General features: G+C 44.0%; 1 protein-coding gene across 2 annotated transcripts; it reads right to left on the reverse strand.

The window, feature by feature from the left end:
• Nucleotides 1–212: 212 nt before the first annotated feature.
• On the reverse strand, nt 213–27,942 carry TFAP2B (transcription factor AP-2 beta). 2 transcript variants are annotated; one of them, XM_056488627.1, is made up of 7 exons: nt 27,862–27,942; nt 22,118–22,576; nt 17,002–17,062; nt 8,809–9,028; nt 6,178–6,296; nt 3,317–3,458; nt 213–1,360 (listed from the first exon to the last, which is right to left on the reverse strand). In XM_056488627.1, exons 1-7 carry the CDS (start codon nt 27,940–27,942, stop codon nt 1,060–1,062), a joined length of 1,383 nt encoding a protein of 460 aa, XP_056344602.1. In that variant the 3' UTR covers nt 213–1,059. The 2 variants fall into 2 exon arrangements, with proteins under 2 accessions (XP_056344602.1, XP_056344603.1); XM_056488628.1 differs by lacking the exon at nt 27,862–27,942 and adding an exon at nt 23,915–24,344.
• Nucleotides 27,943–27,955: the final 13 nt, after the last annotated feature.

The following is a 27,955-nucleotide window of genomic DNA, read 5'->3' on the forward strand; positions in this document are numbered from 1 at the left end:
TAAATTACAAAGGTATGTTTGCATGCATTAATATGCGTGGCTATGCACACATACTTTATCTATATATATATATGTATATATCCACATATATACATATATATCCACAAACATACAGAGGATACCCAGGCCCCCCTAGGGAGCTGGGTGTGCACATACCCAGATGCACACACAGAGGCACACACGCACTCAGACACACCTGTAAACGCTGCCAATCTAAACAGAGAGTCTGTCTAGACCAGGAAAAAGAAAAACACGGAATAGTTCTGAAAAAACAGAGCTGGCAGATTCAGCTGAGCCACGCCGAACGTCCCTTCTGGTGGCACCTAAATTAAGATGCTGCTGTGAAGGCAGCTGGTGGTGGTGGCTTGGTGAGGGTCTGGGAGCTCCCCTCCTTTCCTAGTCTAGACAGAACCAGGGTGGTGAGATGAGGTGGGAAGAGCTGAGGGGAACGAGGCCATGGGGTTGCTCAGAAAGGAGCACTCTGGAAGAATGTTTTAGTCAAGGTGGAGACAGGATGTTGCTCAAAACAGAAAGAAAAAAAAAAATAAAATAAAAATGATAGCAAGACAGACTGTGCAGCTCAAGAAATCAAAGCACTGACACCAAAAATGTTTCTCCGATTTCTTCCAATAAGTTATTCATGTCTTTCTTTTATTATTATTATTAATTATTATTATATTCCCCTCCCCCCCAATCATTATTTAAAAAATGTGAAAGAACAGAAGTGGGGAAAAAAATCCTGGTGGTTGTCTTCACATGTTCCTGGCAAGAGACTCTGAACCACTGGTCTTGCGCCATTGTGCTCCTCTAATCTTAAATTATTGTCTTTCTTTTATTATTATTTTTTATTTTTATTGTTATTATTATTTTGTCCTACCTAATAGAATTCTTCCAAAGCCCAATCCAGTATTTTTAAAGCTAAAATTAAGAAGGTTTTGTTTTAAAAGATTATCTCTCTCTCTCTTCTCCTTTTATTTATTTAACCTTTTTTTTTTCTTTTCCTTTCTTTCATTCTAATTTTTTTTTTCCTCTCTCTCTCTCTCTCTGTCTCTCTCTCTCTCATTTTCTGTGTTTCTCTTCCTTGTCTCCAGTTTTACTACCTGGTCCTTCGCCAGATGTGTGCCTGTTAGCAGTGTTGTTGTTCAAGAACATCTTGTCCATGCCTTTGAGAGCTTCAGTCAGGTAGTTTTGGAGGGCTGTGAGGGCAGCACAGATAGCAGGGGCCCCAAAGCCGTGAGTGATGAGGCTGAAGTGAGTCAAGCAGCTCTGAATGCCCGGTTCCAAAATTGGGGTGGGCCGGCTGTTTCCAATGGGCGTCCTGTCCTGGGCCAAGAGATCTGTAAATTCTTTACAAAGTTGCCTGCAGGGAAGAGAGAAAGGCAAAGAGAGGGAGAGAAGAGTGGATGTTAGGCTCATCCAACAGCTCTCTGTGACAAGCAAGGGGTAATTTCAAACCAAAGTGATCCCAAGACATGGGATGGGATCTTTTTGCCACCATCCTTCCCCCAGTTCTTCTTGGAGACCAGCCATGGTGAGCCAGCACTCCCTGCTCAGAGTGATGCTCTTCAGGGGATAACACCAGTTCTGGAGATTCAGATCTCTCCAGCAGCCACAGGGATGCTCCTGAAGCACTGTGAAAACCCAGCCCTGCCTGGTGGCTTCAGAAACAGCCAGGCTGAAAGGGAAACGTGCCCTGGATCTGCCAAGCACCAATCCTCCTGGAGGCCTGACCCTGCCTCAAAGCAGCTCCCAGAAATAAAAGGAAAGCACAGCCGTGCACTGATAGCTATGGTGTGGCACAGGGACCTGGTGCAGGGAAGGGCTAAAACACAGCCTCTCTGACACTGCTCAGGCTGGGCTACCTTATTGAGAAAAATTAGGATTTTGGGACTGCATGCTGGCTTATTCATGGCATGAGAAGCCAAGCGAGCACTTCCCATTTTATTCTGGGGGCATGACACCCCAATTAACACATCAGAGTTCACATCTGTCTCTTGGTTGTTTGCCTGCCCCTTTGAAAATTCAGATTTGATTTTTTAAATGAATTCACACACAAACATTTTCTTTTTAATTACTCTGGTCCAAAAGACCTTCAAGTCAACAGGTGCCTGGGCAATGCAGAAACCCTGGGGGCTGGTGAAGTTCCCACAGGAATAGTTTCTTTAAGACACCCAAAGGATCAGTTTTTTAAGGCAGGTGCCTACCCAGGGACTGGAGATAAAAAAGCCCAGAATTAAAAAAAAAAAAAAAGGAAAAAGAAACCCTTAAAAAAGACATTCAGCTCTCATCCTCTGAAATTCTCTGAAATTCCCAGTGGGTTAAAGGTTTCAGAGGTGGGGAAAGATAAAGGTCTACTTCTATGTGTATTATCCATTAGGAAAGTGCAAGAGAGGAAACTTTGAATTTGGAGAACAAACAGTAATGAGTCCAACATTTTACATCTTCAAAGAGCAAAGCAGGGTCTGCGAGCAATTAAAGTTCTGGGACATTAATATCTTCTGACCCTGTGGAAAAGGGCAATCAAATTCCAATCACGTCTAAGAAACATCTGGACAAATTTGAGCAAATGATTTTTCAACCCTCCATATATTTCTTTAAATTACACTGTCATCGGAGGCAAGCCACGTCCCAGAGCATGAAATAAATGAGAGATGTTTGGGCTGGGATTCTTCTTTATTTTCTTTTCTTTTTTTCCCTTTTTTTTCCCTGGCAGATGAAGATGTGTGAACACTCAGCACCCACTGCTGAGTACCCGAGCAGACCATGAAGCACCCAGTGAGCAGCCTGGGAGGCACAGCCTGGTGTAAATCATCACATACAGCACACCCACGAGGAAATCCCAAGGAGAGATGGGTTGGGGGGGACAAATTGAGAATCATTAACAGTGATGGGAGTGGGCTTTTATTTTTATCTCTTTTTTTTAATATATATTTTTAATTAAATCATATGGAAAAGGTATTGTGATTTAGGTGTGTGTGAGCAGCAGGAGGGACAGACAAACACCCTGTGGAATCAAAATATAAATTTTTGGTCCACTTTACATAAAAATTATTTAACTGGGGATAGCTTTAGCTTGGAAGTGATGCACAACAGCAAGGGGAGCATTGCCTACAACCTCTATAGGGCCAGGGTCTGTCGGCAGGAACCCCACTGCAAAGGGGTGCAGAGGTCCTTTGGGCAATTCGAGCATCCTTCCTCCCCACGGGGCTGCCGGAATTCAGAGCCTGGAAATTCCCTCTGCTCAGAGGAGGAGTTTGATGCCAGGGAGGATTTTCCCCGAGAAGGGCAGAAGGGGATGAGTTAACTTGGCACTCACTTTGTAGCAAGCAGCATGTTTTTCCTGGAGTGGAGGTCGCTGGGGTCCGTGTGCTGTCTGTTCAGGTACTCAGAAACAGCTTTGGCTGGGAACTCCGTTTCACAGATGTACCCAAAATCCCGAGCTAAATGAACGGCCTCACCTGGAGGGAACGAGACGGGAATTAACACCTCCGGGCACCGCCGGCCCGGGCTGGGCTGGCTCCGTCCCCTGGGGGACCCCAGCTCCTTTGGGCCGTGTTTGGAAACCTGTCACCATCCCTTCCGCCTCAGGGACGGGCTCCAGTTGTGTGTTTTGCCCCCAGCAGCCCTATTTTGGGGGCAGAAGTGGATGGGACAGGTTTTGAGGTGCTGAGATTTGTCATTGCTAACTGCACTCGTGTCGTGTACCCATCATGTTTGTGCAGATCGGAGGGAAGAGCTCACACACACACCAGCCACACACACAACTCTAAAATTAACTGGACCAAAGGAAAATGAAAGGGGAAACTGGTCAAATCCTGAAAAACTAAGGACCCAAACTTCTCTAAAAAGCAGAGAAACCATTCCTGTTTCAATACCTCAGATCATTGTCCAAAATTTCACAGATGTGGATATATTATTAATATTAATGTTAATTCTTTGTGGGACTTTATAGACACGCTTTATCCACACACAGGGCACTTGCATCACTATTACAGTTACCTCCACTTCTGTAAGATTATGGAGATAACTGCATTTAGCCCGATGACAACTGAACAATTTGCATTTTTAACTGACCATCATGCAACAAGAACTCCTGTCTGTTGGTGGAAAGATAACAACTAATGGCAACTTTTTTCTGTGAACAAAATAATTATTATTCTAACTCTAATTCTAATTCACTTTTCCTGCCTGCCTGGTTTCAGGTTTCTTGCCTACAGAGATTTGTGCCATCCAACTCCTACTGATGTACTTCATGCCACAAGAAGAAGACAGTAGCTGCAGAAAGGAGGAAAAGAGGAGGGGGAAAAAAAACCCTCAGACTCTAGAGGGATTCCACCAGATTATAGCTCAGCCCCTCTAGAATAAAGCGTTAAACCCTTTAAAGCATCGCCCGAGGGACGAGGGGGAAGATTTCCAGCAAGCAGGTATGTCTAATAACTCCAGGACCGCGTTATTTTTAACTATCAGGAGCTGCTTTCCAACGTCACCTCCTGCTCTGCAATGCTTCTCGCTAATCATCAAACCGGTTAATGAGGGCAGAGCCTGGAGGGGGGTTCCCGAGCCGGGTCATCCCAGGCAGCGCTCGGGCAACGCGGGCCGGGACCGACCGGAGCGTTCCTGTTCCCGGCCACACAGGAGCAGCTGTGCTCAACCCCGCTGCTGCCAGGAAGGCGGAAAAAAAAAAAAAAAATAAAGGGAAAAAAAAAAAAAAAAAAAAAAAAAAAAAAAAGGAGATAAAACTCCATCAGGTGCAGCTTCTTCTAAAAGGAGGGAGCTCTCTGGAGGCAAACTGTTGATTTGTACGGGAATCAGGGGAGAGGAGGGGAATGTACACCTTACTGCACACTTGACACAGATTTTAGCATCACTACACAAGCCCACGGGCTTTGGAGCCTCACACCGGCCTCGGGGAGGGGCTGGCGCTGCTGCGAGCAGAGAGCGCGGCGCTCCGCACACACCGTGGGGCTGAAGCTGCGCTAACAGGGCGCTCAAGGTGCCCCCGAAATGTTTCACACCTTGTCCTTAACCCCCTGAGCCTCGCACTCTCCATCACCCACATCGGGTACCAGGAGGAGCCCCCGCCCCTCAGCCCCTTCTTTTCGGGAGCTTTCCTTCAGCTCTGCAAGCGGCAGCGTCTTGTCACTCACCTAACTCAATCAAAAGAGTTGAAAAGTTAATATCTAGCGCAAATATTTATGCTCGCTTTATAGGCAGAAGAGATAAGTGGATTATTTATACGCCTCTCGGTGTGTATGTGTAATGTAGATACATATAATTCATAATTGCATCCATACTATTCCGGTTAGGTTGTTTTTGGAGGAAGTCCAACTTCTCTTAGCATAAACACGCACATAACCCTAAACTTATTAGTGGCTCTAACTTTTCCTTGTCGATACAGTAACCACAAATCAAAGAAACACACTGGCCACCAAAATGACATTAGCTGACTTGAAACCTTCAGCCTGCCCTTCCCTCTCTCCTTTTTAGCTGGTCTCTTTGTTCAGTTCCAGCCACCTTAAGGAAAACCGAGCTCTGCTACTTGTAAATTGTTCTGCTTTCTTATTTAAAAAGAAAAAAAAAAAAAAAAAGTAATTTTGTATTATCTTTTCCTCACTGAGCATCTTGTAGCGGCCATAAATCAGTTCAGGAGGAGCGAATTAGCGGGAGGATGGAGCAGACCTGGAGTGGGAGATCACAGGGTGGAAATATGGGATGAGGAACGGGACTGCCCTGCAGAGTTACACATCACACAAATGTACACACATATATCCACACGTACACACACAGACACACTCACTCTTGCCACCAAGAGGGATCAGTGACCCTCGGGCCAGTGACTTCATTTTGGGGAATGGTATCCTTGACCGTGATGATGTTCCACCCTGATTTTCACCTATACAGGGTTTTCTCACCTGATCCCAGTTCTTTTTTATTTTTTTTTTTTTTTTTTTCATTTTTAATGGTTTTTTAATATGTTTGCTTGAGGTTTTTTTTGTTGTTTTGATTTTTTTGTGATTTTTTGGGGGGTTTTTTATGTTTTTGGGGATCTGTTTGTTTGTTTTGCTTGTTTGTTTTTTTTTTTTTTGTTTGTTTGTTTGTTTGGTATTTTTGTTTTTTTTTTGTAAACGTGAGACAGGAGCTCAGAGGGTGTGAAGAGAGCTGCGACTCTCGGCTTACCTTCCACCAGGGAGGTGAGTAAAGTGACATTTGCGGCCTTACGCCTGCCGGCTGGTAAATTCAAACCGATTTTTTCTAGCCTTTCTCGCAAAGATCTCCCCCCGTTTTTCGATTTGGCTCTAGAATTGCAAAGAAATTAACATCGTGATTAACCCCGCAGTGTTCCTGGAAGAAACGTTTAGTCTGTGCAGTCAGCGAAGCCTGGGAGGGTTTTCACTCGACGTTAAGGACTCTGGGGGTGTTGATTTCTGCTTGGGTTTGCTGAGATTTTCTTAATTTCTCCCAGGGGTAGAAGTGGGGATGAACCCACTTTTCTCCCGCTTTTATCCAGGGAAATCAAATAACGCCAAACAGCGATAATTAATGGAAAGATTCTGATCTAGAGAGCAAGTGGGTATGATACCAACTTGGATTAAGATGTAGTAAAGGGATGGGCGGGAAGGTAGAGGAGGATTAAACCCTCTGTTATTCCAGGAAAGAGCCAGAATAAGACGAGGGGTTAAAAAAACACAAATACATCTGAAAAGTTCGAAGGCAGCGCCTGTGGATAAATTGGAAAGGAGGGAAATATTTATGAAATTGTTTCCCGCCTGTGAGTGTGCTCCTGAGCGATGCTGAGAAGAGCTCACCTAAGGCTGGGCGCGTTATAAAGAGGGAATGGATCGCCTGGGGGAAGATTGGAATATCTGTCGGAGGTTACTGATAAGGGCAATAAAAGGGTGAGTGAGCTATACGTGGGAAATTCAGAGCTATTGTTCGAACGCACATACATATGTAAACCCCCGGGGATGAAATCGTGCCACCTGCGAAGTCAGGGAGAGTTTTGGCACCTAAGAACAAAGTCTAACAACTCTCTCCTAATTCTTACTCAAAATTTGAGAATTAGAAGTCACACTTAGAGAAAGAAAACCAGAAACTACAGAGAAGCCAGACTGGCTTCCCACTATTTTATATCGAAGTAAATAGGGCTGGATGGCAGAATTGCAAGAGAGCAGCTTTCTATATTTCATCTGCTCTGAACAAAAATCTTGCTTAAAATTTAGATTCAAGATAGGAACTGAAGTCAGCAGCAGCCAATAATTATGGCTTGGGCCACGTCCAGAAATCTGCTGAAGTTCAATAATAATGCTTCTTTACCTTGGTAATTATATTTTCTGCAGAGCATCTCTCAGATGTTCTCCCTGCTCCATTTGCAGTTGTACAGAAGGAGCAGGCAGGTTAGCATCTGTAAGTAAAAATCTCTGCTGCTCTCCCTGGCAGCTGAACAATGATTACAGACATTCACGTGGAACAGCAGCTATTTTAGGAGCCCCTAATTCTCACGTGTATATTTGGGTGACTGACCACATGTAGCAGAATTTTCCCCCTCATCTCCAGACAGGGAGCCAGAGCCCTTGACGTCATCACAAAATTTTTTGCGGGGGCGAGGGGGGAACCCCGAACACCAACTTCATTTTAAAGCACCTTAGAGCCAAAGTATCCCAGCTGCTGCTAGAGGAGTTTTCAAGAGATTTCCTCCTCTAAAATTAGCAACTTTTAAACACGATCTGAAGTTTATACCTTGTCAATTTGCATGCATCTGTCCCTGTCCAAAAGTTATTATTTTTATTCCAGCCTGGTGTCTGCCTCACACACAGACAATGAAATCTTGTACCCTCCCAGCCTGAGTGTGTGAACTGGTGCCTCATGTTCTTACCCCATGGCTTCTCCCTGCTGTGACTGAGATAGAGCCTGAGCTCACCTTTCCTACAGACGAGCCGTGCTGACAATTCACAGTCCCTCAGGCACTGCCAAGAAGAAAAACCCCTTTCTCCCTGGTAGCCTTTCCAGCTTAATGGCCTCAGAGCTTAAATTCTTGCTGCTTCTACATAAAAGCGCAGTCTCCAACTTATTAGGATGGAGTGGCAACCGGACTTCAAGGTTATTCCTTTTCCCCACTTTCTCTAGCACCAACAATGCCAACTATTTTGAGGTCTTCAGCAAAATCCACCAGGACATTAGTGGGTGATTTGCACAAATATTAAGCAGCAAAGGCCTCGAGACCAGCTGTGAGCAGTAGCAGCTTTCTCTGGGTGAAGTGCTGAGTTTCTGACTTTCAGAGCTACCTGTTGGAGGCTTTTCTTTATTAGGTACTTGTCTACCTTACAGCTTGCCTATCAGATCCCTGCCAATTTCTTGTGTGACACCACTCGTCATAAGTGACATAATTGCCTGATCGTCATACAGAGGAAACCTCGTGGGTTTATCTAGGAAATCCCTAGAAATACATTAGGTACTGAAATTCCCGCAGTTCATCCTGAAACACGCTCGTCATGTCATTTTATTTTGTCCACTTTCTAAGAGAGAAGTGTGAGGAGGAGAAGTGATAGAAACCGTGTGCATGGGCAAGAGGAAAATCTTTCTGTCTTGGTTCCTTCATTTGTGGCTAAACAAGGCCAAATCTTTCCCTGCTCTCCATCCATTCATCCCAATGTTGAACACAGCATATTTTTGCCTTATCACCAGCATTACACACACAGGCTCTGACAGCAGGATCAGTGAGTATTTGAAACCATCTCTTCTGTTGACCAAGGATTTCTGGTGCATGCATGGGGACCCAGACACACCCACACGTTTGCCCCAGCCCCTTACCTTCTAAGCACTCCTCCTAGGAGGGACGCGTTCAGACACTCTGGAGGGGAGAGGCGCCTTTGAACTTCTCCCACAGTCACTTTGTACTTTGAAGTTGAGCTAAGCAAAGACAAGCGGCCAGGTACAGAGCAAAACACCTCTCCGGTATTGACAGAAATTCCACCCAGGAAGCCATCTTTATTCATCATCAAAGAAGTAACAGATTTTGGAGGAACCGGAACTGGAGAAAGAAAAGGGGAGGAGGGGAGAGAGAAACCATCACGCCACGAAGGAGAGCAGGTTAAACCACAGTCTCTCTGACATGCACTGAACGGCAAAATGAGAGGGAGTTTTGAATCTCTGGCTACCTCCAGCAACCTAAAGGGTGCTGCTCCCCCAACCTCTAGGACAGTGCTCCATGGATGATGGATGGAGAGAAGGGTGGTACAGTACAGCCTCTATGCAGGGTTTGATCATTGGGAAATAAAATACATATTGGCAAGCACCTGGCAACTTTCGGGTTTGAGCCTGTGTCTCACCCAGAGCCCCCCGATGCCTTTTGTACAACGGACAGCGCCTTTCTGGAGGGGAAAAAAAGAGGAAAATTTACTTTTTTTTGGCTAATGTTTCCATTACTGCTAAGCTGAGCCAGGAATAAATTCTACTACACAAAGGGAGTTGCTGTCTTAAATAAGTATCAAGGCTGGAGGATACAGCAATGGGAAGACAGCTCTGTTATTGCTTTGTGTTTTTATTAAGTCTGGTTTATGAAATAAAATGAGTCTTTTCCTTGAGAAAAATGAACACCAGGAAAAAAAATATCTGGTCTAACCATGGTGCTCTCCACCCTGATCATATTGTGCTGTCCGTGAAACAGTAGGAACTCTCCTACCCCTAAATAAAACTGATTTGGTTTCTGCAACACATATTTAAAGGTAGTTATAGGGAAAAGTAAAAGGAGGATGATAAAGTGAAACTAAACAAAATAAAACCGTGTTGTTCTCTCCAAGATAAAAAGTATTTCTTTTCTCTGAGAAACCAGTGAGGTTATTTTAAGAGTAACCAAGGGATTATAACGAACAAATTCCCATAATAGCAACCAGACACACTCAGAAATAAACAAAAAAAAATTGGCTAAACTAAAACTGAGAGTAATTCCCCCATGACATGGATTTTGTTTACAAATGAACTTAAGTAGCTCCCTTATAATTGTGTGTAACTGTTATGATTTACAGCAGGTGCTCTAATCAATCACCCAATCACTTTAATTTATAGGGAGCCTCGCTGCATTTTCCCAGTTGTTTCATTTCTGCAAGTAATTGATAACAAACCATACTTAAGGTATGTTTTATGCAGGAGTTAATAAGAGCTGACAGCTGCTACTGCAGCTTCCTCTCCATCCGCGGCAACACGAGTTTCCTTATAGAAAATATACGCTGAAATTGGGGCTTTTGCTGGTGGGAGAGCCCCGGCAGACCAGCGGGCATGCTTCAGAGGAGAAGACTAATTGATTACACACCCTCTTCAAGCAGATACTGCTCCACAATCTCCCGTTTCCACTCAATCAATTGCAAAACCAATTCGGCAAATATTAAGGTTCTATTATGCACATATGCCAGCTATTTAGGTAGTTATAATACATGTCAGTTAAGTCATAAAAGCCCTGTTTATTTGCAACATATCTGGAGAATCAAACCATTAGGGTTGAGCGGATATTTAAGTCGTCTGGAGCTGCTAAACAATAAGATCGGGTATCCTAATATATTACCAAGTGCTAACTACTGGGCAATTGCCAATTTTATAACCTCAGTGCATGGAATAGACACAACCGTGTTTCACTGTTTTTATTGCAGATCATTTCCTACTGCCAGACCAGACCCCCACAATAAAAGCTCTATAACAGCTAAAAACCAAAAGGCATGTCGATTTTAGATATACATATTGCTTCGTATGCCTTGTATATAGTCTCCAGTATAAACAAATTATTTTGAGTGGCTTGACTTCAGGGAATAGGAAAGTGAAATGGATTCCTATTTCTCTATTATTTTTAGTTAGGCACTTCATGCAGCTCATAAAGGAGGTTTCAAATAGTTTGAGAACGGCTCAGAAACAGTTATTAAAGAGTTAGAGGCCCGCTCCAGCTTTCATTGCTATTATTAGGATTTTTTTTTTTGGTCATTGGTTCTATAGGAAAAGACTCGTTTGTGTATCAGAGGCAGTACCAGCAGAACAAAAAATTGTTTTGGTATTTTCCCCCTCATTTTACATAGATATATCTCCTATTTCATGCACAATGTTCTGTTTTAGTGAAGCATCAAGTAGAAAAAAATAGAAATTAAAAAAAAAAAAAAAAAAAAAAAAAAAAAGTTGGGTTAAAGCAGCGCCAGACAGATTTCCATGACTGGCATTTTTTTTTCTTGGGACAAACACACGGGCTCTGTGGTTCGAGTACACCTTTACCGTGGCTATATTTAGTGACCAGTTTATCAGGTCACTGTCCAGTGAACTGAGAAATTAAACAAGGGGCAGCAATTCCACGAACATCTGATCTTAGTCCAAACTCACTAAAGAGAGAAGGACCCGTGCAATGCTTAAATGTACCTCACCCCGCTCGCTTTGGCCTTTTAGAGCGCTCATTACATTAGTTAACCTTTGAATTATGGATTTTCACGTGCTCGGGTTGGGCTGGTTTTTTTTTTTCTCCTTGCAAATTGCTTTTGGGAAGCAGGCTGGCTGCCTTCCTTGCTATGCTGAGAGCTCCTCAGCTGCTTTTCCTAGCGGAGTTTCCCTGAAAAGGACGGTATAAACAAACCCATCAGCTGCAGCCTGATAGCTCTGAACCCATTCGAGAGGCTTGCCAGGCGGTGTAAGCATGTCTATCGCAATTTCATAGCTTCGGAGAGATCTATTCTATCTAGGCTCTACATCTTCTGTAAATTACCTAATGCTGCCTCCAAAAAGTGTTTGCCATGGAATGAATTATCTCTATCTATATCATATCTATATGTTTATCATGGCTGGAGCTTTTCAGATCCAGCCCAGACATCGGCAGAGATAACAGAACGTGGAGCTTTTGTGGGTGAGGAGATCTCCACGTCCGTGCAGCTGCATGTGTCAAATCCCTGCCCGTGTGTAAATAAACCCGAATGCAGAGTATCTTTTTAGCCAATGTCAACCCTCCCCAGTTGGTCAGGGACTGCCACAACTGCTGAAATGACAGAGAATAACACACACGTACCCACACAGCATCCCCAGCTCTCCTGCTTTCACTTTATCCCGTTTAGTTCCTGTCATCTCCAGCAGAAACTGTTCCATTTTCTTTCACCCCAAACTCTACTTACTGCGTGTAAGCACTCACAAAATACATAATTCCGCCTTTAAAAAATCTCTGCCTTCTCCCTTCTTTTATATATCTCTACCTCCTTTGTCTTTTTTCCCTTCTTTTTCATCCCTTTATCTTTTTCCTCACCCTTTTTTTTTTTTTCTTTCTCTCCTCCTGTGGTTACTTCCAGCCTCTTTGTCATTTCCCCCCCTTCCATTTCTCTTCAGCTTATCAATAAACCGGGAGAGCAACAGTAGCCGCTTGATTTGTTAGTAATTATAAGCATACTGTTCCTGCAAACGGGATCTCTAGATGAGTGAGATCGCTTTAGAACGACAGCAGGAAATGGTGGGGAAATGGAGCATGGCGAAACTCAGCGTGAAGCTTTCAGTTCTTTACATGTTTACAATTTTCTGTGCATACATTAAGTCTTAGGCTTTTTCTTTCTTTTTTTTTTTTTTTTCTTTTTTTTTTTTTTTTTTTTTTTTTTTTTTTTTTGGTGTTGGGCTGCTCCCCTCAAACGTGTGAAAATGCGCGCAAATGTGAACTCACAAGTGGAAATGGGGTGAAAAAAAGCTGTTTTGACTACAGTAAAACTAAAGAAATAATAGATTTATGTCCTAAAAACAGCTGTTTAATAAGTGTTTAAACTATGGATAGTATTGCAATAACCCAGCTGAATAATATCGCAGTCGAACAGTCAGTCAAATAATCAATCAGAATAAAGGTTTCTTGAATTTCTTATTTTAAAATGTCGTGGACAACTTAATTACTAATAAACTATAAAACTGCTTTCAAGTTGTTTTGGTTTTATTTTTTTTTTTTTCTCTGCCTACTGGACTTTAAATGAGTAAAAAGTTCCTTGTCCCTGCTAACAACAGGACTTTGCTGTAAGTGGTGATTCGGTCTGACTCAGCAGCCAAGCCCAAAACGTCCGGGAGCAGCGTCTTAGACGCCGAAACTAAAGAGACCCGGATCTCATCTTAATTTTAAAGAACAAATACAAAAAGTGCGTGTTCATCTCGCATTTCCTTCTGTCCCCCTGGTCCCCTCCTCTCCTCGCCCCGTCCCCTGAAAGCGGGGACTAAATTTCGAGGTGGAATGTATTCCCTCGAAACTGCTTTGCGTTTAATTAGAGGGATGCTCAGGTTCAGTGGGTGATCCAGGAATGAGCACGGAACTGAGTGGGGTTGAGGCACCATCTCCTGAGCCCCAGATCCATCACCTGAAAAGCTGAGGCCGGAGTGGTTCTCAGTTAATCATTTATCAGCTGCTCCAAGAGCTGGGGAGGAAACTCGTGCTGGATTATTAACAGCTAAAAACAAAAGGTTAAGACACCTTCTTTCATGTGTTTCTTTAAAGTAGGAAGAACAGCGGAGCGTGTTTGCAAGACCATGAATTAAGGTCTTCAAGTTAAAATGGCCTTTCATGCAAAATCAGATGTGTGTGTGCAGACGATCGTCAGAAACAGCTGAAAGTAAATAAATACATCAGAATAATTTTAAGGTCACTGACTGTGCCCCAGAGTCACAAAAAATTAACTTGGGACTCAGGCCATGTAAGGTTTTGCAGGAAGACAACTTCTTTCACCATAGAGAGTGCCAAGGAAATTTCAGATGAGCATCCGACAAGGGAACCAGATCTTTTATTCCTGACACATGGCAAACCTTCCCCTCATTTCAGCCAAAATAGAGGGAAAGGCCTCAAAACGTGCAGCCAGTAAGCTCTGAAAGCTGAGTTAAATCTGATATTAATGTTCTTGGTGATTATTATCATCTTGATGATTTATCTGGCTCCCTCCCATTCCCACCACCCAAATCTTAATGGAAGTGGGAGTTAAAGATGATTTTTTAATGTCTCGTTGGATTTTTAGACTGTTAATGTACCGCATCCTTCTCATTATTAGTTTATTGATTGTCCATTGACCAGCCCCCTTCAAATCGTATTAACCACCCTCTGCCAGTTTAGATTAGGGGAGTTTAAAAAGCACCTTTCATTATTTCAGCGCCACCACCACCACGGTGGAGTTCAGGCTTGGTAGCTTAATGCTCTCTCTAATGGGGCAGCTAAGAGACAAGGGGCCACGGTCCCTGCCTATTGCATTAATAGCTCAAAGGGGGCTAATACAGAAAATTAGCCTTAAACGAGCTCTGGAGATCTCCAAATGAAAGAGCCATTTATCACGCTGGCTACCTTCACTCCACTCGTTTGCTCTCTCTACTGGGAACAACTCATTTCCTCTTAACTAAATTACTTCAGAAATGTCAAGTAAGCTCAGATAGCAAACGTAACAAGAGCCTGGGTATATGTAATCTGTTGTGTGGGATCGATACTTGAGATAAATCAATAGCCGTGGATGAATCCCTATAAAATTTCCTTAATATTTTGGCAAACCTTTTGCATAGAGAGATAATTCCCTCTGCAGGCCTCAGGGGCCATAAAGGAACAGACACAGCCGGGGTGATATAATTGAGTTTAAGCTTCAGGTCCCCATCATACTTCTCCTACTTTGCAATTGAAGAATTTTAGGCAGTGAACTGGGATTGGGTGGAGCAGACCCTCTGTGACCCTTGTCTACCAAATGTGAGTCACAGGAGTGTTCCACTGCACAAAAATCTGTCAGTACCTGGGTGTCTGTCTATCTGTCTGTGCCATCTGCCTGCAAGAACGACTGACAGAGTTAAAATAACTTGTTCTTGTTTCAAAGTACACCCTCACAGCTACAAACTGCAGGGAACAAAGCGAAATTGATACTGAGAGAAAGTATCCTTGCTCCTTTCCTCGTCCTGATTAAATATTGACTGCCACAAATGTGACCTGCTATTTATTACCCATTTCTCTTCCTCTGCACCCAGGAAACTCACTGTGGAAAAAAATAAAAAATACAGTATTTCTTTATGCCTGAGAGTTTCTTGGATCTCAGCCTTACTTCTAAGGAAGAAAATGCTGCTGCAGTGACTTTTAAACCATAGCAAATGCATCTCAGGCTCTTTTTTAGTAACCTTATTTCCAAAGAGCATGTGTCTCCTGTTCATCATGTGTAAACTCAGAGTATCTCCTCTTCTGGCTGCAAATAGGCACAAGTAATCCCACCTAGATGGGGCTGGGTCTCTTTAGGCAGCAGCTGCTCCATCTGGGGCCCTTGCAATGCCCACACACACGAAGCACACCTAAATATATGCCTAATACATATAAAAACCTATACCAAATACGTAATGATTGCAGGCATTCACATGCTAGTGCTGCTCGCTGTCTGATTGCACCACCCGGCACGCACATGGAATGTCTCTGCTGTCCTCGTCAGATGAAGGAGGGAGAGACACAGGCGGGAGTGTGTTAAAAAAAAAATAAAAAATGTATTTTGGATTGTGTATTCTGCAAAAGACCAGCACCGAACAACCTTAGAAAGGAGTCTCTCCGCCACAAATCAAGTACCAATTAATCAAATACACCCAAGAGGGAGTGTATGAGGTGTCAAATGGGGGTGGGGAAGAGGGAGGAGAGTGAGGGAAAAAAAAAAAAAAAAAAAAATACAGCCAGAAACCATCAGGTTACAGACCTTGAGTACAAACCCCACCAAACACTCAAACAGAACCAAAACAGCGGGAATATACAACCTTTTTTTTTTTTTTCTTTTTCTTTTTAAAGTTAAGTAACTTTCTATTTCTTAAACCCTTCGACCTTTCAACCGATAGTCATAAATGGTGCTGTCAAATGGTCTCCAAGTTTTCATTTGTCCTCGCTCAAATAACCAGACCTTGATCTTGTGCGTGAAAGAGAGACCGTACACGGATATTTAAATTAAAAAAAAAATACAGAAACAAAAAACAAACCACAAAAAACCCCCAACAAAACAAATAGCCAACAACAAAACAAACAATAAATACACGGAAGGACCTCATGCTGCCTTCAACACATTTTAGATAAACACCCTCTCTGTTATTTTTCTTTACATCCCAGAAAATCGTCGCTGTTAAACTATTTGTGCGCATTTGACAAATAACAAGGTCCTGGAGATAAGTGCCGTTGATAGTAGGCATAAGGGACAGCGTTTTTAAACCTCATCTCTGGTACTTAAAATTGAATCTAGAAATAGAAACTCCTTAGATAATTAAAGATAGCTTCCTCTCCATTTGCAGCGTGTGATCTGTTTAATGTCTATCAGCATAACACAACACTAATCGCCAAGCGTCTTCGAGTGACTGTCAGAGAAACGTAAAAAAATTAAGCAGCTGTAATACGCCCCAAAATGAGTTATTGTAATTACATTTAATTAGTTTAATTAGTTAATTATTTTGCTTACAGCTGTACAAGAGACTGCAAACATTTGTTAATATCACATTCGCTTTAACAGTATGGGGTGGCTCTGCAGTTACACTAAATCATGGGCGCATATGTAGAAAGATGTAAAAAATGGGCATGGGGAAGGGGGAATCTTGGGGAAGGGGAATCTTGGAGGGAGCGGGGAAGGGGCTGAGTCTGCCTTTCCATGGGCAGCTCTTTCTCTCCTCTCCGCGTTTGATTCGCCTGGGAAATGCATTCGAGCCCCAAAGGGAATCAACCCCTTCCCCCATTAAAAGCCAAGGGGTCCCCACCGAAAACTATGGGGGGGAGAGGGGGAGGGAAGGGGGTGGGAGCTGCATTGGAGCACGGGGTGCCCCATTAGAGATATTCGTGTAATTAAACCCTTCGAAGGGCGGGGGAGGCGGGGATATGAACTTTTCCTTTCGCATGTCTTATCCCTTCACTCTATCTGCTGATCCAATCAACTATTCATCTTGCTGCCACGGGTGCCTGCTTCCCGGAGAAATTCATTGCCCCAAAGTCAAAATATATCATGAGGATATCGCTACACAGTAAAAGTTTCTCTAGCTTGTTGGAATAATCCATACCTTTTTTAATGACAGACTGGTCCAATAAGTTCATACCGCTGTTATTGGCATCTTCAACTGACTGTGGATATAAAAACATCACTATTCAAATTGACTGGATATTAAAGAATCCCGTACATAAATCATGTCATTCCGAACTGGAGTACCTGTTATTTCCATTTATATTCATTCACTAGGGGAGGAGGGATTTTTTTTATTGTTGTTGTTATTATTATTATTGTTGTTATTATTATTATTTCCCCCAATCGACAAGGAAATTAAATCCTTACAAATTATATAGTCTTCTAATAAAACAAAAGGAGGTGTGAAGCATATGGGGTGCAATACTGGTTTTGTTATCTTATAAAACATAGATATCACATAGACTTTTTGCATTCCATAAAGCTTTATATTTCTTCCTTTGAAAATGTGGCAATTTGGCAACATCTGCAAGATCTATTGCATGACATAAATGAACACGATTAAGGACAACTTAAATGCTCCCTCCCCTTTCCTCCCCCTCCTCCTTTTTCTTTTTTTGTTTTTTTTTTGTTTGTTTGTTTAACCCTGCTACATCTTAATAATTCAAGGGCCATTTACTTTTTATATATCATAGTTTACATTATGAACTTTTAATTAAAGCCTAAGCCTTTCGGAGAGCAGTGCAACTCCCACATCGTACAGGGGATGAGCAAAAAGAGATTTACAGCCCCCGAGGTTGCTTCCATGTCCTGAATTAGTGGGGATGGGGAGGGAGGAGCGGGAATACACATTATCAAAAGTATGAACCATCAAATTGATTGCCTAGGAAAAAAAAAGTCTCCGGATTTCAAAGCCTTGTTTCCCCCCTTTTCCCCCCTTTCTTTCCAGCCCGCAGAGGAGCACACCTGTTATTATGGCATTAACTTCTTTAGCAGGGAAGAGAACAAAGACGGGCACAGAGGACACAGCAAATGCTTGGTTTCACTTCTCAAAACGAAAGTGGAATATACAAAATAACCCCAAACAAACCAAAATTACTGCTGAATCTGCGTTCGGCAGAGTAAAGTAATCTCCGAAAAAGAGGAGGTGTCATAAGAACAATTTATGGCAGGATTCATACAGGTTCCGTTTCAGGGTAAATTCTGAGGAAAAGGGAGACCTTTGGGTTTCTTGGCTTTATTTTTCCCATTTCTATTACTAAAGGATTTGGGTTTTTCAGTGTTTTTGCGTATTTGGGGAGTTGTCACGTTTTTCCTTGATAAGCAAAGCACCTTTGCAACAAAGCAGAGATTTACTTCACCATTATTTTAACTTTATCTTTGCTGTGCCGAGAAGCTGAGCTTCTTCAGATCTGGTCCTTATCTCCGTCTCTGTGCTCAGTGGAGACATTCCAGATGGAATGCTGTTTAGGAGAAAATTACATCTCCCCAAAATGCGACGGAACAATATTTTCTATGAGAGCTTTCCTTTCATTTTCCTTGAATCCACCCTCAAACGAGCGCACACACAGAGCGGTGCCTTATGTGCTGTGTTTGGGCATGGCTGTGCCTCTCTCTCATAATCAATAGGCTACATACCTAAAGGGCACAAAATAAAATTACAAAGTCTTCCCTCCTTTCCCTGAGCAGCTCCCGACGAGGGATGATGAGCAAATCCTGCAGCCTGCTGGAGTGCAGCGTGGCGCACCTCAGTGCCACAGAAGCGGAGGTAAACGTGAAACATCACCTTCCTTTTTGTTTTTTTTTTTTTTTTTTTCTTTTCCCCCATCTTTCCTCCTTATCTCACCTTATCTCTGGAGCCGTGCACGCCCTTTAAGCGTGTGCGTGCACTCCACTCGCTCCATCAGCAACGTGGGTTAGTTGTTGTAGTTAATGAGAAGACTCCTGTCTGATTTTCTATCTAATTACGCCCTCCTGCTGGGTTTTTGTACAGGATATTCGCTCAGCATGCTGGCAGTTAATAGTCACAGAGAGGATCGTAAAGATTTAATTAGGACTGCATGCGGAAACGTGGAAAAACAACTCAGACTTTTAATTACTAGACTTCTTTAGTTAAAAGTGATACCAGGGGTTACTTTATAAGAGACTTGGGTGTTTTGGTGCAACTTAACTTTCCGTGTCTCTAGCTGGCACGTAGTGGCAGCGTGAGTGAGGAGGAGGAGCGGAGGTGTGTGTGCAGGGAGGGGAAAGGTGATGAGTTTCCAGATATACTTGGAAAATCTGGAGAGGAAGATTCCCCTCCCTTCCCTCCTCCAATAATCTGATACCATGAGGCATCCTAAATACTATCTATAACCACCTTATTCAGCTTCTATGGATACATCTGACTGAAAACCTTAAAAACTGAGCTCTATATTTTCATACTAATAGTGTACAGAATCTGAATTTCCCCCTCCGTTTTCCCTTCATCGAATCATTTATTACCTTTTTAATAACACTACTAACCTAAGGTTTAGTGACTCTACTTTTGCCCAGCCGGTGGGGCAAAAAAATATCTAGTTTTTTTTCAGAGCCACTATTAGATGATGCAAATTTGTGTTCAATAAGTAGGTCTTGGCTTCTCCTTTCCCTGTCTGAAGGTTGTAAATGGCAGATTGAAAATTCCTCTCGAGAGGGGCAGCAATAGCAATACAGCGTGTTCTGTTTACAATAACAGAGCGCTATCGTGTTACAATCACTTAATTCTAACCCTGGACAATGGCTCACACATGGACTGGATTTGGTGTTTATAAAATAACCACTGTTTCTTTCTGTCACGCACTCTCTGTCTCCTTCTCAGCCCTGCCCATTCTCATGGCACATATTTGATCACACGTGTAAGCTAAAGCGAAGAGAAACATCTTTATCCAACTATACATCTAGATATTCGTTCAACTTTTTGGACTATTGAAATATGAAAAAAAAACCAAAAAACAACAACCAGTATTTGAAACGCTTCCTAGAAATTATATCTAGTGATGGTGGATAATGAGTGTACATAGCCTAAATAAAACTCCCTGTTTCTAGAAAAGGTTTCTTTAACCTAGAATAAATCCATATTAAATATCAAGATGGAAAACGGCCCAACTTCATCAATCTCTGCTGGGGGGACAAGAATAGAAAGTGCTGAGCGGCAGCAGCGAGCTCTGGGCTGCTTTCCCTCCTGCCTGCGTTAACTTGCACTTGGACACCTCTTCCTTCACGTGTTTCTCCTTGGGACACCCTCCTCTCCCTCTTCCCCTCCTCCCCCAACCTGGGAACAAACTTTCAGAAATACAGGGCCTGTTTAATCTCCTGCTGTCTCGGTGCCCCAAAGCAGGACCCCCAGCCCTGCTGGTCCGCAGCCTCGCCTGTCCCATCCCGTCCTGTCCCCATCCCACCGCGCCCCGCCAGCCCTGGCGAGCAGGTCGCGGGTGGCCCCGCTGCTCTGGGAGCTCCGGGGGAGGCACATTCAGCCAGTGCAGTGCCCTTCCCGCAGAAGGGATGTTTTATTGGGAAACGGATGGAGAGCTGCTTGATTTGAGCTCCTTCTTTCCGATTATTTCTTCTCTCCCTTTCCTTCTTTATGTCTTTCTCTCTTTCTTTCCCTTTCCCCCTCCTTTCCCTCTCCTGTCTATCTTCTCTCCTTTTCCTCTCTCCTTTCGTCCTTTCCGCATTTTATCTTTTCCTTCTCTTTTCTTAAAATATCTTTCCTTTCCTTCTCTCTCTTCTATTTTACTCTATTTCTCACAAAAGCACAACAATTACCGGCTATTCTTCGGGGAAAGTGTAAATACCCAGGCACAAACAGTACTTAAAGCCCATCGGCTTCAGAGAGAAAGGAGGAGAGCGATCTCCTTTCAACATTCGCAGAGGTAAAACTCGCCTTGACTTGCAAACCACTTTGTCTGAGCCAGGAATGCGAGACGAGACCTGCGCATCGCACCCAGGGCTGCCCCCAGGTCTCAAAGCCACCTCGGAACCCGCAGAAACCAGCGACCCCACGGTCACTGAGCTGGCAGGCGGGAGCAAATCCAAACGGCAAAGCCTAAAACATTTCGCCCCAGCAAAGCTCGGGGATTTTCCCGTGCAGCCCTAAGACAAGCCTCAAGCCAAAGCAATGCATCCCTTCCGCTTCCCTGCTGCTGATTCCTCTCATGTCCAGCAGCATCCTCTTTCAAGGCTATTTTTTTATCTTCCCAGCTTCTCTTTTCTCTTTTCGTTTTCCCTTTCTATAACTTTGAAGTCGTTATTTCATTCAGTGGTCTATACCTTTATTTATCCCAGGACTAAGTACGTATACGGATATGATATATGATAAAGAAATTTTGGAGAAAAAGAAAAAAAAGATAAAAACGCCTGGAGGGGAACCCCTAAAATCCCTATTAGGAGAGCCTGAGGCAGAACTTGGACCCTGGAGGCTGCAGCCCCCTCCTCGGGGGTCCCCACGGGCTGGCCATGCCCTGCTCCAGCAAGGTGCAAACCACCCCAGCAGCGAAGCTGTTAAGGGTCCTTCTGCTTTTAGGAAATAACACGTGATGATGAGTTTTGCGTGGGATGGAAGAAAGCCGGGAAATACTGTGCTTTGAGCCCGGTGAAACTCCTTTGTTATCCAAAAGAGGGAATGAAACTATTTAAAATCTGTGCTAGCCTACAAAGCACACTTCACGAATAAGGGGGGTGGGGACACGGGACTTGCTCCTGATCACCAGTTATTGCTTTTGGTTTGGGTTTTGTTTATAATTTCCCTCCCTCCCGGATGAAAAATGTAGTAATTCGACAGTTTCATCAAAATCTCTGAAAGGCAGGAAATTGGTTGGGGGGAGGAGAGGGGGGGTGGAGGGGAGTGGAAGCTGAGATTGCATGGGAAATAACTGGAATTTGAAAAGCCAAGCTTGAACTCTGCCAGCTTTTGAAACACGTGGAATATTTAGAGCAGCATGTCTGCCTTCCCCCTGCACTTTGCTGCTTTGCCATGTAGGGGAGGGTTTTTAATGCAGAGCTTGTGCGTGACAGCCAGGAAATAAATTCTCTTATTAAAAAAAAAAAAATAAAAAAATAGCAAAACTGAGGGAGAGGGAGGGGGAATACCACAATTACAAACCCGGTGCGGAAAAACAATAGCAACCCACAGCAATAATGCTGGAAACCCCTCGGTGACCATTCCCAGCCCAGGAGAAAGAAACGCGGTGCCTCACCTGGACCTCCTCCATCCCTGGGTGTCCGATGCCATGCAGAGAAAGGCTGTCCCCCATGCCGGAGTCAAGGCCATGGTGAGCTGAGTGCAGGAGGACATCTGGCCTCCGTACTGAGTGGTAGTCCCGCCTGGGGTCCAGTCCCGAGAGCTGGGGCAGGGCGGCCCGAGGCTGTGGCAGCAGTGACCCGGTTTCTGATCCCACCTCTTGCCTCTGCCTCTGTCCCCAGGGGTGCTGCTGGGGCTGGTGCAGGGGGTTTAGGGAGTAGGGGTCATTGACATGGGAGTAAGGGTCCTGGCTTTGGTGGTAAGGAAGAGGCTGGTAGGGGGGTGGGAAATAAGGCGGCTGGAAATCCGAGGATGGGGTGTGAGAGAGCGGAGGAGCGCTGGAGTAGGGTCCCTGCGAGACGGATCCCAGCTGGGACAGCCTGGAACTGTGGCTGGGCACTCCATCATGCCGGTCCTACAAGCGGAATGACATACAAACAACAAAGAAGAGGACTTTTTTTAGGAAAAGAGAAAAAAAAAAAGAGAGAGAGAGAAAAATAATATAAAAGAAAAAGTAAAAGGAGCACAATCCCAACCCGAAGTGAAATAAAATAAAATAGGATGTAAACAGCTGGAAAGTAAGATTCAGATGTGCCCCCTTCCCCTGCCACTTATCAGAAATGTTCCAATGTTTTGCACTCACATCGTCTCTATTCCCAGGAACTAGCAAGGAGGGGGTAGGGGCGGGGGGTGCGAGGGAGAATTGCTAAATGTCATAATTAAAAATGTAGGACTAGTGCTCCACACACATATACCATCTGCAATTTCAGACCAGTAGTATAATTCCCAATCCATAGTCCCCTCAAATCAAACTCAAAAGGAGAAAAAAAACCCATTAAAAACTAAAGAGCACCAAACTACCCGTCTATCCAGACAACCCACCCCTTCTCCTGCCTAAAGTTTCCCAGCATCTGCTTATTCCCCCTGCTCAAGTCCTGTAACTCAAAATCACCAACCCATTTTCACGTGGAAAAGCCCGAAAAGAAAGTTGCACTTCTCGGAAGACTCTGAGGTGAGAAGTTTTTTTAAAAAGGACTTGGGAAAAATGAAAAAAAAAAAAAAAAAAGAAAAAAGAAAAAAAGAAGAAGAAAAAAACCAAAGTAAAAATCACAGGGAAACTTTGCTTAAAGAGAATCTACCCCTTAAAAAATATTTTTTTAAAAAATTAAATCAAATAAAAATGAGACATCGGTATTGAACAAATCCAGGCGCTATGATTTCTGCAGCAACTTCCAGTGTCTTTTGTTTCCTTTTCCAATATTATATTCCGGAGAATGGGGTGGGGGTTAATTGTAATGAAAAGTCTTTGGGGTGTGTGGGGGGGACAGGGGGTGGGGGGAGTTTGTAGAGGCTTCAGAGAAAAGGTGGGAGAGGAGTTTTGTCCAACTCCAACGCACTGAAGCTGCGAGGTTAAAGTAAACAAGAAAAATATCTATTCCACAAATTGTAGCTCAAACCCCCACAAGCAATGGCACACATGGTTTAAAAAAAAAAAAAAAAAAAAAAAAAAAAAAGAAAAACAACAAGGAAAAAAAGTTCTTTTTCCCCCTGCTCTGCCCCCCAGACTCCCCTAGCTCAAATCGGGAACACACAATGCAAAAAGGGAGAAGCAGCTGCAAGCCTCCTCCAATTATTGTGCTAAATTACCAAGCCAAAGGCGTTTAAAAAGACAGAGAGAGGGAGAGAGAGACACAACAGATCGAGAGAGAGAGAGAGAACATGCAATTCTAGTACAACATGGATCCAAACTCACCATGGCGGAATAGGTGTGGACTAACATCTGGAAATAAAAAAAGTCTTGTAATAGCTAAAAAAAAAATAATGGTGATAATACTAATAATTGGAGGGAAAAATATCAAGGAGATCTGCAAAGGGACGTGTTGGATACAGGAGAACAGCTTGAGATATTTCGAAGTCTATCCATCAAAAAAAAAAAAAAAGGTTAAAAAAAAATAAAAAAAAAGAAAAAGAAAAAGAGACCAGTGCCCCCAAAACCGAGCCTGGAAACATCTATCTACATATATGATTTACCCCTCCCTCTCGGGGTTTTTTTTTTCCTCCCTTTTTTTTTTTTTTTGTTTTTTTTTTTTGTTGGTTTTTTGGTTTTTTTTGTTGTTGTTTTTTTTTTGCCTTTGAGCTCCCAAATACAATCCTCTTCAACCCAAGGCTAGGCTCAGACTGCTCCGCTACCCCTTCCTCCCTTTCCTTCTCTACACCGCCTCATAATAATTGATATTCATGACTATTAATATTACACGACTACTTTAAAGGGAGAATGCAGGACCAAATGGAGCGTGAAGCTGGCAGCCAGCTCGAGAGCTCCCCTACTATTGTAAATGACGTTCATTCAGTGGAGAATTACTAGATGTAATCAGACGAGGGGGGCTGGCAGAGGCAGAGTTTGGGGAGAGGGAGAGGGGGGAAAAGTTTAGCGAGGAAGAGGCAGAACTTCAATTAACTCGAGCGGAGGAAGATGCGGAAAGGAGACACTGCTGAGCTGGAGCAAGGGAGTGAGATGGAGCAATGCTTGAGGCGAAGAAGAAGAAGAAGCAGAAGAAGAAGTAGAAGAAGAAAAAGAAGAAGAGAAAAGTGTATTTCCCTTTTGTTTTAATATCTATTTAATTATACATTCTTAATACGAGGAATTGATTGCCTTTGGTGCTTTTGCTCTTGCAGTTTGTTTTTAAGCAAATAATGAAGAAAAAAGAGCCTTCTCTCTCTCTCTCTCTCTCTCTTTTTTTTTTTTTAATTTTTTTTTAGTAATTTTTAAAGGAATGGAAGAAGAAACTTGCAGTCACTGTAATATAGGTCTATTTACAGAGAAGATTAAGTCCTTCTGGTGCATGTTACAGATCATATTTATTCGCAGCAGCCAAATAAATACTTGATTCTCCATTGTTGGGCTCCCCCCCACTTTTTTTTTATCCTCTTTCTACGGCCCGATATGAAAAAAATATATATACGTACATAGATCTCCCGATTTCCACACAAATGTGAAATGCATGGAGCGAATTTTAAAGGATAGTAAATTTATAGTTTTGAGGCAAAGCCAGGGGCGATACAAAACCTTTTTGATGTTGCAGGAACCCGTTCAACTGGACTGTCTGCCATTTCTGTTAAAGTTCAACTTACGTTCCTTCCTAAATAGACTCACACTTCCCAGGGCTGCCCCCCCGCACGCACAAGCACACACACACACACACACACACTTTTGTTTTAAGAACAGATTCGGTTTAAGTGGCTGAGACGCCTCTACCATCGTGCTGTTAATTATAAATCTGAAAGAAGAGAGAGAAATATTTTTTAACGTGAAAGTAGAGGGTTTCAGCTCTTAAAAAAAAAAAAAAAAAAAAAGAAAAAAAGCAACAATTGCATTTTTTTTTTCCAGGCTACACGTTACCAATGCCCTGGAGCGCATCCCCAAGTTAGGATACACCCTGCCCGCAGCCAAATCCCACCCGACCGCTCCCCCAGCTCTTCTCTCCCCCGGCAATCTACAAACGCGGGTGTCCGCAGATCCACAGAGACTAAACCCCCCATCAAAAGCGGGGTGGATAAAAAAGCCGTCATCCCCGAGCTCGGCAGCCAGCGAGGGGAGATGTTTTGTCGCCTGCTGCTGCGGGCAGACAATGGCCGGGCTGTGCCGGGAGATGGGGAGGGAAAAGCAGCGAGGGCTCAGCGGGCTGGGGACACTCGGGGACACGCACACACACACACACACGCCACACACACACACGTGTGTGCTCATTCCCTGCTCCTTCTGCACATGCCGCCTTGTGCCGGTGATAATTAGCTTTTGGGAGCGGAGACATTTCTCCCGTGCGCCCGGCGGGTCCCTCCGCTCTTCCCTCCATCCCGTCCTTTCTCCGGAGCTGTACCTTCCCCCGGACTCTTCCTGCGCTTTTCCCGGGAGTTTCCCCTCTGTAAGTGCCAAGGCGCTCCCGGAGGGCAGGGCTGCTGCCGGGGCTGGGGACGGGGCGGCCCCGACGGCGCTTCCCGGGGGGCTCCGGCCGCTTCCCGATCCCCAGCCCTGCCCCGCAGCCAGCCCCTGGCTCGGTGTCCCCTCTCTCCTTGGTACCCAGCTCCTACCCAGCCCCTGCCGGGTCCTTGCCCGATCCCACCCCGGCTCCTGCCCGGTTCCCAGTCCCGATTCCTGTCCGGTTCCAAGTCCCAATTCCTGTCCGGTTCCCAGTCCCGGTTCCCAGTCCCGGCTCCTGCCCGGTTCCCAGTCCCGGTTCCTGTCCGGTTCCCAGTCCCGATTTCTGCCCGGTTCCCAGTCCCGGTTCCTGTCCGGTTCCCAGTCCCGGTTCCTGCCCGGTTCCCAGTCCCGGTTCCTGCCCGGTTTCCAGTCCCGGTTTCTGCCCGGTTCCCAGTCCCTGCTCTGTCTCCGGTCCCTGCTCAGTGCCCAGTCCTTTCCCGGCCTCTGCTCAGTGCCCAGTTCCTGCCCTGTCGCTGGTCCCTGCTCCATCCCCAGCCCCTTCCCTGTCCATTCCCAGCCCCTGCCGGTCGCTGCTCAGCGCTCACTCCATCCCCGGCCCTGGTCCTGTCCCCGGTCCCCTCCTTGTCCCCGGCTCCTTCCCGGTCCCGGTCCCTGCCCGGCCGCCTCCCCACGGAGCAGCTCCGCCGCTGGAGGTGGATTGCGCCCTTCTGAAAATCGCCCCCCATGATCGCCGTGCAAACGCCTCCCACTCAATTCAAAAATAAAAACAGTAGAAAAAAAAATAAAATATGATTTTGTGGAGCTCCATTCCTCACTCATCTTTTCCGGTTTTTTTCTTTCTTTTTTTTTTTCTTTTTACCCCCCTCGTTTCTGAGAAAATCCCGCACGCTGGTTTAACTTACAAGGAATACATTCGCGGAGCCCGTTTGGGAAAGATCCGGCTCAGGAAACCGTGCAAAATTAAGAAAGGTTTCGCAGTGTTTGAGCTGTGATTTTTTTTCCTCCCCCCTTGGTTTGCTTTTTGACCTCGCAAAGAAGGTCTGGATAAAGCTCACAACTTTTCCCGTCCGCGGACTATGCGGAGCTGCCTTTGGCTGTGTCGGTTCGGGCGTGTGAACTCACACACGCACAAGAATGTATGTGCCGCTTAATTAATGCCAGTATATGTACACATGCACATCTTATCTGTTGGTGTAGAGGTATTAAAAAGTTGTAAAAAACGTATCCGATTGTGAAAACAAGAAAAAAAAGAAAAATCCATATTCAGGTTGAGCTGAGCTTGGAACTGATAAATAAAAAATAAGAGAAAGAAATGCATCCAGTCCCTGAATACCGGATTGTGTTTCTTTTCTACTTTTTCTCCCTTTAAAAAAATTTCCTCAATATTTGTCCATATTTAATCGAATTATTTATAATTGGAGGTCTAAACAATCAAACTCTTGCCTTTAAGTTGCCTCATTCCAATCCCCAGATCATTTCTTTGATGTTTTAAATCGCATGAAACAGCTTTTCCATGAAAAAAAAAATAAAAAGTTTAGGACTTGGCATGCTGAATACAAATATGCAAATAAATAAGCATTTAAGCATTTACTCTCGGTTTCCCATCTCTATATTCATGTGTGCTGGTGTATGTCTCTATTTCTGCCTGGATGTATATGTAGAGCTATATATGTATTATATAGCCTTGCCTGTTTCTATATGCTAGATGTATATTTAAATATACATATACTCCCTTACTCATATGCATATAATATACTCACCTCATAGATATCTTCATACTTGACATTTTCAACCAGTTTCCAGAGCATGATGGCAGGCTGTTCTCTAGGAGGTGAGTGCATTCATGTGAAGAGC

Source organism: Oenanthe melanoleuca, chromosome 3 (genome assembly GCF_029582105.1).
Source record: "Oenanthe melanoleuca isolate GR-GAL-2019-014 chromosome 3, OMel1.0, whole genome shotgun sequence".
NCBI lineage: Eukaryota > Metazoa > Chordata > Aves > Passeriformes > Muscicapidae > Oenanthe > Oenanthe melanoleuca.